This window comes from Symphalangus syndactylus, chromosome 11 (genome assembly GCF_028878055.3).
Source record: "Symphalangus syndactylus isolate Jambi chromosome 11, NHGRI_mSymSyn1-v2.1_pri, whole genome shotgun sequence".
NCBI lineage: Eukaryota > Metazoa > Chordata > Mammalia > Primates > Hylobatidae > Symphalangus > Symphalangus syndactylus.
The window spans coordinates 28,848,756-28,860,892 of record NC_072433.2 but is presented as its reverse complement, the minus strand read 5'-3'; the positions used below and the strand labels follow the sequence as shown (position 1 = coordinate 28,860,892).

At 40.7% G+C, this 12,137-nt stretch overlaps 1 protein-coding gene across 2 annotated transcripts in view; it reads right to left on the bottom strand.

The window, feature by feature from the left end:
• Positions 1-1,147: 1,147 nt before the first annotated feature.
• Positions 1,148-12,137, bottom strand: part of CDH11 (cadherin 11) — a 127,515-nt gene continuing 116,525 nt past the window's right edge. For both annotated transcript variants that reach the window (XM_055298713.2, XM_055298715.2), the window contains 2 exons: positions 6,671-6,922; positions 1,148-4,010 (listed from right to left, as the gene is read on the bottom strand). In XM_055298713.2, the coding sequence (XP_055154688.1) occupies positions 3,514-4,010; positions 6,671-6,922 (749 nt within the window). In that variant the 3' untranslated portion in view covers positions 1,148-3,513. The remainder of the gene's footprint in view (positions 4,011-6,670; positions 6,923-12,137) is intronic.

Here is a 12,137-nt window from a genome sequence, read left to right as displayed (position 1 = left end):
CTGGAGAGGTTCGCAGGGCCCTGTTCATGTAAAGCAATAAAGTAAAGGCATCAGAATTCATTTTAAGTCTTTGGGAAGCCAGTGAAAAGGTTTAAGTTACGAAGTCATGTGATCTGGGTTGTGTGTTAAAAGTATCCCTCTGGCTTCTTTGTGGAGAAGAGGTTGGGAGGCAGAGGATCAGCCAAGAGGTGGTGTCAGTCTTCCGGGTCAGAGATGACCATGGCCCAGACCAGGCTGATGGCAGTGCAGGAGCAGAGAAGTCTTTTCCTCTTCTCCATCTCCAAATTACTGAATTATTTCAGGCCCTCATTCTATCTCATTTGACCTTTGCAAAAGCCCTCCTGGGGCACACCTCTGGGTTTATATGCTCCTGATCTGTCCTCCACACTGCCTACCAAATAAATTTTGCCCCTCTTCTGCTCAGAGACTCCAACTGCCCAGCTTCCATTCACCCCCATTGTCTTATAAAGTTTCTCAAAAAGAGGTGAAGGATATGTCACAATGACCCAGGAGCAGTTTCAAATACTCCTGATCTGGTTCCACCTGACATACAGAGCCATGATCTCTGTATTTTTAACCAATTCTCCAAGAGGTGTAAATAAACTACTCTTTTATCTTCCCTGTCACCCCCAGAAACCCAGGCCTAAAGAAATAACTTAGCTAAACCCCAGATCTGTCCAGAATTGCCACAGCTGGCCTAATCTCCGTTCACACTCTATATCTCACCATCTCCTCCCTGTTATATATTTTATGTTCTTCCTTCAACTTGGAAGGAGAGAAAATATCTTCTTGCATTTTCTAGGAGGGCAAATAGGTAAATAGGTGATTATAAGACAACAAGGTGGATACTTTGGTACAGGGTTGAATTATCAGAAGATGTCAGAAAAGGTAGTAAGATTCATTCTGAATCCTCAAGTAAGTGGAACAGGGTTTATAAAATAAGATTTTGATGAATTAATGAATGAATCAATGAATGAATGATGAATAGAAACAATACCCATTACTTGAGGAAAAGAACAGAAGCATGTTCCTTCTTTTAGCTGCATAGATGGTATAATACAGTGATTACTTTAGAAATAAGGAAGGACCGTTTAAATTAAGACTTCTTTTAAGGCAATGTGCTCCAAATGAAAAAGGACTCCACTAGTTGGGAAAGACATTTTATTTCCAAGTTTCTAAGAGTGTTCTACAAACAATAGAGGCTTCAAGAAAAAATAAAAGGTAAAAAGAAAAAAAAAAGAGAAACAAGTATTCTTAACTACTGAAAAGTAAACAGCCTTTTTAAAAAAGACTTCAACATAAAAATGTGAAAATGTAGTTGTCATCTCTAATCCAAATACATTCCTAGAGAAAAGGATCATCCATGGTGACAGGGTTACTTACAGCTGTATACTTATTTAAATGCTATTCATATTCCTTTTGAGTTATTTCTTCATTGCAAATTCAATTGGAGATCTGTGCAAATCTAGCAAAATATTCTTTGGATTACAAAAACTATATAAAAAAATGAACACAACCTGCAATTATGGAAGTATTGAGAATGCGTAATCCTTCACTGAGATGAAAGATTCTAAAGTGACATTGTCCACAGAATGTATTCCATTGAAGTGTTCAGCCCAATTTGATTTCAATGCAAAGTAAAATGGAAGTGAGCACTTCATAAAAAACATTTCTTTGTATGCATGTTGACTAAATCATAAAAATAGTACATAACATGATATCAAGAAATGCTTGAAACAAACTTTCACAATAAAGTCAGAAAAAAACTGTAAAAATTGTCTGCAATCCAAGAAAAAGCACGTGCCCTGTGTGTAGGGGGAAAGAGGGAAAGCACTTGCAGTTGTGACTTTATGTGGTCTTTCCCCAAGTATTGCTACGTTTTGACCTTTGGCCCAACTGAACAGGTGAAATGCCCTTCACATAAGTTTCAATCCCCAGGAAACTAGCTGGGATGCAGGGGACTGTAGACACACTCCCGGACCAAATGGCATCGACCCTCAGAATCCAAAATGGTCCCTGCCCTCATTCTGAGCTTATGGCCCCAAGCACATTCTAAACAAAGGTTTTTGAAATGAATTGCCCATTCTCATTAAAACGTAAAATGCCACATCATTTTACAATTAGTTAAAATTACAGGAGGAAAAATAAGCAGTTTCAACTGTCAGAGTCTTACAATAGCCTGGTAAGTTCAACATAAGAAAAAATAGAATAACATTAGAGCCTGGGCAAATTTATATTTTTGGCTCTAGTCCCCCAGTCCCCCAGTGCTCAGTGTGGGGCACAGAATGCATACCTGGAACATTAGAGTTCTGATAGCTCCATTCCCTCATGGATTCATCTCTCCTAACCATCAAATTACTGATATACAAGATAAATGCATATTATATAACACATATTGCAAAGTCATACACTGACCTAGTTCTTTCACATCCTTCTTTTCTAGAAGATGTGTGTGAAGAGAAGCCAGGAGGTTAACACCAAGAATGTACAAAAAAGCTTTACATGATGTTACAGAATCTGGTCTGAAAAAACATTTGTAAAACATATTTGATTTAAATAAACAATAAAAGCAGCAGACAGACTACAACAGATCATAAATAGGGTTATTAAAAGATCACAATTAAATTAGAAATATAAATGGATCATTAGAAATACTTAACGTTTGTTTCAATGTTAAGAATCAAACCCAGAATTAAAAAAGAATCTTTTTTTATTTCAAAGGTTGCTTCTTATATTGAAGCTCATATTAAAGCAACAGTACAATGTTCATAAAATATAAGTGTGATGCCGTAACATTTTCTTACATGTCAGAATACTGATATTTGTATGTATACTAAAATAAGAACTTTAAAATTGTACAAATAGATACATTAAAAATGACATAGAAATAGGGCGTCTCTCACTGAAACAAGACAGTTATATCTGGCACGTATTAGTTTAAGATGAAAGTAGAAGCAAAAAGATTTACAAGAATCAGCAGTAACAAGATTGATGCTCAAGAGACATAATTGTACACTGTATTGTACATACATTGTATGGGTTTAAGCTGGCTGAATATTATATATTTCAAGTTTAAAAATGCACTACATATAGAGTGTCCAGAGTTTAAGGCGAAATTACAGCTCAGAACTGTTGTCCTTTCTAATTTTGTGGAAGCTTCTTTGACAACTTAAAAAAGAAGAAAGACTTGGATGTTCATAACACATAAACAATTTCCCTTCATTGTCAGTTCAGCGTTAGACTTCTCCTTCACTTAAATATTTTGTATGCCAAGTTTTTTTTTTCTAGCGAAGTTGATAAACAACTTCAATATTTGCCTTTTTGTGAGAAAAGGTATTTCACAGTATTTACCACTTTGATGTCCTTGCAGTTTTATTAAATGTATCCTCTCTGTAAAACTTTGCCTGTTTTAAATGAGCCTTTCCTTGATTTAAAAAAATACCTGTTTACACATCTTCTAGATTCTTGAGAACGCCAGACACAGTTCTTAAGGCCAAATTTGTATCGTTATTGTTAAGAATTGTCATCAAAAGTGTCTTTGGAACCATACAAGTCTGCTAGTTTCTTAAAACGAGGTCCCCAGTTCTGTAGATAATCATAGTCCAAGTCTGAATCTGTGGTGGCCGACTCTAGGGAGCTCAGGGACCCGGCCACTGAGCCCCTGCCTTCATAACCGTAGATTTGAATGGAGTCATAAGGAGGAGCCGTGGGGTCATTGTCTGCCTCCTGTATTCTCGTGGTGATGAAGTCATCGACATCCACGCTGTTGGGCGCTGGCCGGAGCCCAGGTCTAGGCATGTACTGATACTCAGGTTTGATGTCTTTGCGGGGGATAAATCCATTGATACCATCTGGATTCTGGAGTGTGGCAATATCAAAGGCTTCTGTGTCTTCTTCCCCACCTCCTTCATCATCATAAGTAATGATGTTCTCACGGACATCTTCTTCCTCAAAGACAATGAGTGGTTCTTTCTTTTGCCTTCTCAGGGTCACAAACAATACTACAATGACTGGAGGGAAAGAAAAAGAAGGTAAGCATTCATTAAGTCCAGTATTCCTGGGTTCTTCTACCAGAGGAACTCTGATTACCATAAACCATAAGGTACAAATGCTCAGAACTGGAAACAGTATAGGAAATGAGAGCTTTGCCAGCAATTCCTAAGGATGTGTAAAATTGACCCCCACCAGGCTCTTCCTCTACAAATGCTGCCGTGAAAACATGACACCCAACAACTTGGCAGGTTGGGACAATTTTGAACTTTTAACAAATGAATCCAGATACCATTTAGAAGTCATCTTCCTAAGAACTAGGACGATTCTAAATATGTTCGTCTGCAGTCTCTTAGAAGTGGCTAATGCCAATTTCTCTTTGCAAAGGAAGGTAGCTGTTTTTCCAAGGTTTAAAAATGAGGACATGCAGAGCCCTCAGGGCCTACCATCTTATAGGGGGTGATGGCTAGCTCCTGCCAATGTCTGAGAAAGAGCATTGGTCCTATACTAACTTAATGGGAAATCTTATCATAAGTGTGGTTGGACTCTCTGTAGCCACCATATAGAGGAAAGGAAGCTTATAAAGACCCCCAGAAGACAAAATCTTGTGTTTATTTTAACATAGGAAAATAGCATCAGCTGGAACCCCCAGATAAAGCAATCTCATGTCTTCCCTGGGAGAGGGGGTTCCATTAAGCTTGGGCAACCTAGGAGGGGTGATCAGAGTCATTTATAAGGAAAGTTCAGGTACAGTTTAATTCTTCATTGATTACCTCTGTTCCCCAAGAGGCTTCTACAATGTTCCATTAGAAGGCTCTCCCATACACTCAGCAAAGCTGAAGAAAATGTTTGTGGCTGAATTTGGCACTCCAACTGAGCACCCCTCTGGCTCCACCATTGCTGTGAGAAGCAGGGATGAGAGACTGTACTTGCCCTGGACTTCGTGTGGCTCCCAAAGCTCTGTGCTTTGTTCTTCGGGCACTCTCACTCGCACAGACCACTCCTTTTCACTTTCTCTGCTTAGCAGACTCTTTTTTTCTTTCATCATGGATACATTTCCTGGCCTGCCATCCTGACACCAGACAGGAGTACTGGCACCTTTTTCATGCACCAGCCTGGCCCTGTTCTTATCCTCATTATAATATTTATCGCATGGTTTACACATCTGTTTCCACTTCTATTAACTTTTTAGGGCTTTTGTATTTTACTTCCTCTGTTTGAAATATTCATCTATCCAAGCCTCTGTCCTCAGCTGGACAACTCTCAGCAGCCAACCTGTATGTCACATCCTCCAGGAAGATTTCTTTGACCTTCCCAGGCAATGTTACGTGCCTTTTTTTTTTTTTTTTCTTTTTTTTCTGAGACAGTTTTGCTCGTTGCCCAGGCTGGAGTGCAATGGCACCATCTTGGCTCACCACAACCTTTGCCTCCCGGGTTCAAGCGATTCTCCTGCCTCAGCCTCCCAAGTAGCTGGGATGACAGGCATGCGCCAACACACCTGAATAATTTTGTATTTTTAGTAGAGACCGGGTTTCTCCATGTTGGTCAGGCTGGTCTTGAACTCCCAACTTCAGGTGATCGGCCCGCCTCTGCCTCCCAAAGTGCTGGGATTACAGGCATGAGCTACCGCTCCTGGCCCATGTCAAGTGCTTTCTACTCTGTCCCCCAACCATCTTGTCTTCATGTCCCTATTACAGCACCCGCCATGTGCCTCTTCATGCATACTTTCCTTGACATTCTGTGAACCTGTCGAGCACAGAGGTCTCATAGATTTCTTCTCTTTGTCTCTCAGGACCTAACATAGGGCTTGTTGCCCAGAGAATACCCAATAACTATTTGCTGAATTGAATTCACTGGCTTTTTCCTATGGAGTAAAGCTCCATGAATTCATTCAAGGTAGGAACAAGCATCATGGGAAAAGTGTAGGTTTGGTGTCAGACATGCATAGGTTTGCATACTGATTTGGTCAGTCACTAGTTCTGAGACTTTGGGACAAAATAATCTTCCTGAGGCCCAGCAATGGCATATGTTCTGAGTACCAGCACATGGCTTTTCTACAGAATAAACCACAGGTGTGACAGAAGTGCAGAAGAGGAGCACCTAAGCAGGGGCAGGTGCAGGAAAAGCTTCCAAGGGGTACCCATGAGCTGAGGTGTTAGAACAGATGTTATATATGATAATTAGTGGAGGGGTTGGAGTCCTGCTTCTTCCTTCTTCCAGTTCCCGAGTCCTTCCTATGCTGTCTTTTGCTCCGTCTTATGCACCTAAGGTCCCTAAGCCTTATTCTTTCTCTTGTGAGACAAAACCATTGCTAATACACCATGTTTCTGCCCAAATTCCTCTTATGCCAAACCTTCTCTGATGTCCCTGAAGCCCCCTAGTGGCTCCTGCTATACAGCCCTGTGATGGCCTGGCAAAACGCTCATCATGACCTTCCCTGTTCTCTGCTGGAATTCAATTGTCTGCTCCCCCCAATATTCCATCAAATGCACGAGGCAGACATCCCCCACCTAGCCCCCGACAACCCTCACTCCTCCCCCGTACCCCACTTCTTGTCTTAAACTGTGTCGACAGTCATAACAGGGTCCTGGTTACCAGCCTGTATTTGAGAAGCATGTGTTTCAAGGAGGGGCATCCGGTTGCCTGGCCCTTCCTGCAGGGGACCAGGAAGCGCCCTTACCCAGGAGAATGACGATGCAGGCGAGGATGGCGATTAGCGCGCCTGTGCTCAGGCCGGCGTTCAGAATGTAGGCCTCTGCGTTGCAGGAGAGCAGTGCCCCGTTCACGTCGCACCCGCAGACTTTGATGGTGAGGGTGTTGGTGCTACTCATGGGCGGGATGCCGCCATCGCTGATCACTATGGGCAGAAGGTACAAGTCCTGCTTCTGCCGACTGAATCCTCCACGCCGGGCGTACACTCCTGCTGTGTTATCTGCAGAAAGAGGGGAGACAGGCCGTGCGCCCGGTCAAGACCATTGGAATCACAGCGGCTCTCTGCTCAGCAGATTTGGGGGCACTCTCTTATCATAAAGGTTAACCGCTAGAATTGTTCTTACTTGTTCTTTCATCTAAGTATCTGCAGAAGCCACAACCATTTGGCACGATACGATCACATCACGAAACAAGCTATCTGCATTTTGGAATAAATCTCAGAAACAGGCTCTTTTGGATTTGGTAGGGAATTTCCATTGAAGAACGGGCAAGAGCCAAGCAGAAAATGGTGTGGCCGGCTTGCCAGTGAAAGGATTTCCCCCAACGCCCTCAGCCACCCGGTTAAACGTGTCATTCCTCCTGCTTAGAATGATTTGAAGTTTGTGGCTCACATGACTCAGCGCACTTCTGCCTGCATGGTGGACGATCAGATATTATTTCCCTAATCTAGACTTCACCTTGCTTCCCAGGCTCACCTCCTACTTTTTCCACATGGACCAGTTCAGCCTGACATCAAGAATTCACTTCTGTCCCCCAAGAATGCCACACTCTTCTGTGTGCCTGGTCTTTTTATCCACTGCTGTCTTGCTCAAAATAACTGTTCCTTTTATCATAACAGTTGTACTTCTCAGGCCTCAAAATATAACTCAAAAGTCATCTCTTCACGGAGACCATCCAAGACCTCTCCCATCATGTCTTGTGTAACCCACCACACTGTATATTTGTATAGAAATACATAACCTACTCTTCTGTCATGATTTGTTGACATAACCACTTTGACCTCTGTGAGACTGTGAACTTCTTGAGAATAGGGGATTTCTGTCTGATTCATCTCAGTCTCTCCAGGGCCAGAAACACAGCAGACATTCAATAAATATTTGTTGAATAAATGGCATAACTGTGTTCTGGGAAGGATTTAACCAAAATTCCAGATGTTGGCTTTTCTGTATTTCCCAATCTTTTGTAGCCTCTGCCCCCAAAATACTTCCTCATCATGTTTTCTCTACCAGCTGCAAATAATTTTCTAAGACGTATTTTCTAGTGGGAAAGCATTGGTATTATAAAACAGTAGACATTTTTAATATTTTCCATCAAATTACACATACATGCATACATACACACATACACACACAATGAACTTCTGGTATGGCCTGCCTCTATTTGTGGGTTCAGAATCAGAGTTTATAACAATATGAATATTATGACTAGCATCATGGCCCAATAGCTGGTAGGCTTTAAATAGGTTGACAGGATTTTGAATTAGCTTCTGTAGTAGGGAAAAAAAAATCTCAGACCTTCAAAATTATTTAATATATTTTAGGTTAAAGAAAATGTATTATCTTCCCTTGGTATCTGCAGGGAATTGGTTATAGGACCCTCCCCTGAATACCAAAATCCAGGGATGCTCAAAGTCTTTATATACAATGGCACAGTATTTGCATATAACCTACACACATTCTCCCATATGTGTTAAATGATCTCTACATTACTTATAATACCTAATACCATGTAACAGCCATGTAAATAGTTATGATACTATAGTTTCAAATTTTGTATTATTTTTCATTGTTGTATTACAATTTTTTGTTGTTTTCTGTTTTTCTCCCCAAATATATTTGATGTTTGGTTGGCTGAATCCACAAACATGGAACCCATGAATATGGAAGGCCTACTATAATTTATTTTCTGTTATATATATATACGTATATATATATATATATATATGGCAGATTCAGTCTTATTTAGGGATGAGCAGAAATTCTGAGTATTGCAGATGGTGAGGTTTTGTACTCTCTGGCTCTAGTAGACCTGATATGACCAATTCTCTGTCCTTCACTGCCAACATTTCATCCAAACAACACAGAACAGCCAGCCCTCAATTCTGTATTTTCTGAATTTTGTATGATTGGCATACATTTCTCTTATCACTGGGGAAAATTATACAAAAATTGTACATACTATGAAATGGGATGAAAAAAAAAGTAAGCTAGTCAAGTAAAATAGTAAGTGAAAATGCAGTCACCTGACTATTCTATCCTGCTTTACGTACCATTGCTCCATACTTAGCAATTACAATAAAAATTACATATCTATAATAAATTAATTCAAAATATATTTTCTCTTCTTGTATATGTTTTCATAGTTAAATTAGACTCTCACAAATTGAAAGTTACAATACCTACTCCATTTTAATGATCTGAAATGTCCATGTCATCATGGATAAAAATGAATGTTAAAAATTTAATCAAATTTCTAGGCCAAAGAAAACTCTTTGATATGGGTGACATGCCCAGCAGATGACTTGCTTGGTTTACACATTTGGTCCTTCTCTGTTACCCATAGTGTTATGGCTGGAGAGTATGGGAACAGAATATTTTTATTTTTATAAACTTGTGGAAGTCATAATTTAAAATCTATTCTTCAATGTGCCATCCAGGCAGACCTGCACTTCCAGATCACAGCAGGTTGGGTTACGGAGGAAGGTAATTGAAACTCAAACACCAATGGAAAACATGGATCTGGGCATGACATTGGCACATGAATTCAAGATGTTTCATATTCTGAACAACTGAGTCCTCTCTGACACACAGAAACCACTACGTAAAAGCTCATCAAAGTACCCAGCTGACCAAACCATTTACAATCTCTGAGTGATATATCAGTAGGATCGCAAGAACTTTTCAAACCTCTGCTATTAAAACATGCTTTACATATGGATTTTAAGATCAGTTCAAGAAGTTGGAAAGAAATGGACTAAGGCTTTCTTTCTGGGCGAATACTAATTATCTGCTTTCAGTTGGGTAACTTTTCCCATCTAGAGCCCCATTTGTTCATCTTTAAAATTACGAGACTGATTGATAGCAAGCATGCCTCATGGGGTTGTTAAGCAACTAAATAACATGATAGAAATCAGTGTTTATCCTCTGTGCTGTGCTTCCAGAAGGCTCAGGGGATCCTTCTACCAGAAAACTGAGATCTTCCAGGGTTGGTGAGCTGGTAAAGGTGAACACAGTGGGTAGGAGATGTGTCTAGCAGCCTGGTTTGGCATTTAGGAGATGTGTCTAGCAGCCTGGTTTGGCATTTAGGTGGTCTGTGTTGCTTGAGTCAATAAAATATTCCCCCTTTAGATCCAGGTTGTTCCAGGACCAATGGGAGTGTGAGCCTTCTCTCAGAAGTGGCACTTCTGAGTGGCATTTTGGTATCACGGCCGGCCTGTCCTTCTTGTGATCCACTCTGATCACTGATCAAAAATAAGTCACTATGGCCTGGCATGGTGGCTCATGCCTGTAATCCCAGCACTTGGGAGAACCAGGCGGGCAGATGACTTGAGGCCAGGAGTTCAAGACCAGCCTGGCCAAAATAGTAAAACCCTCTCTCTACTAAAAAATACAAAACAAAAAAAAAAAAGACCAGGCGCAGTGGCTTACGCCTGTAATCCCAGCACTTTGGGAGGCCGAGGCGGGCGGATCATGAGGTCAGGAGATCAAGATCATCCTGGCTAACACAGTGAAACCCTGTCTCTACTAAAAATACAAAAAATTAGCCGGGCGTGGTGGCGGGTGCCTGTAGTCCCAGCTACTCGGGAGGCTGAGGCAGGAGAATGGCATGAACCCGGGAGGCAGAGCTTGCAGTGAGCCAAGATCACGCCACTGCACTCCAGCCTAGGCGACAGAGCAAGACTCTGTCTCAAAAAAAAAACAAAAAAAAAACAAAAAAAAAAACAGCAACAACAAAAAGAAACAAAAAAATTAGCTGGGTGTGGTGGCACATGCCTATAATTCCAGTTATTCAGGAGGCTGAGGCAAAAGAACCTGGGAGGTGGAAGTTGCAGTAAGCCGAGATTGTGCCACTGCACTCCAACCTGGGAGACAGAATGAGACTCTGAATCAAAAAGAAAAAAAAAATCCACTATGGGTTGGTATGGTGGTTCACACCTGTAATCTCGACACTTTGGGAGGCTGAGGTGGAAGAATCGTTTAAAGCCAGGAGTTCTAGACCAGCCTGGGCAACATAGCAAGACCTTGTCTCCAAAAAAATAAAAAGTTAAACAATTATCTAGGTGGGGTGACCAGCATCTATAGTCCCATCTACTTAGGAGACTGACACCAGAGGATCGCTTGAGCCCAGGAGTTCAAGGCTACAGTGAGCTATAACTGTACCACTGCACTACACCATGGCTGACAGAATGAGACCCTGTCTCTAAAAAGAAGGAAAAAAAATAGCCACTATGGTCAGGAACTTCATGAAAAACAAATCTGGGCACACAAATAGAAATATAAACAAACAACAATAACAAAACCCCTTTACTAGAAACCAATTTTTCACCCTATATTTGACTACATATTAGCTTCCAACTCCCTATCCATCTTTGAGTGGATCCCCTTGCATTGGACATATACATTACTGAGGTTTATGGATAACCCAAGAAAAAAAGAGGTTCAGTGAGGACATATTTCCAGGAAAGTGTCAGATTGGCTCCAGGTCAATAAGATGAAACAGAAAAAGACAAATATTCCATCAATTTTAAAATTTCCATAGAGATTTCCTAGATCTTTTTCTTATATAAAGATTCTAAGAAGCAAAAAACTCAATCTTTGGGGTCAAACAGACCTGGGTTTGAATCTTGAATCTTGTACATATTAATTGCCTGACTTTAAACATATTATCTAGGTGTCTCGATTTTCCATATTGTCATCTGTGAAACTAATAATTTTAGGTTAAATTTGATTCCATTCATAAAGCTACTTAGCACAGTTGGCAGCCTGTTGGCGATGCTCAGTAAATATTAATTCTTTTCTGGAAGTTCTTCTCTTTGAGCGGTTGACTAATGAGGAAGAGAAACTTACTGGCAAAGAGAGGAAAGTGAATTCTTGGAAATGTCATTGTAGCTCTGAATGTAATTGCCTATGCAGAAGGACTCTTCATTCAAAGGTAAGAAAATATTTCATATTCTTCAGTCCTGGGCAATATATTTCCCAAGACAAGAAAATGTTTTTCAAGCATCCTGGTTTTTGATGTTGACACCAGTGTTCTCATCCCTGGCCACAGATATGTAACCAGTTGCATGTTTTCTCCCACTTAGGCCAAAACTTGCAAATAGGGCCATTAATTACCAGAATATGTCATGCACAAAGTGTAGTGTTTCTATTAATGGAAAGACAAATTCAGGCTTCTAAGTTTTAGTCCAACCTAGACTCCTAATTGCATGCTGCTTT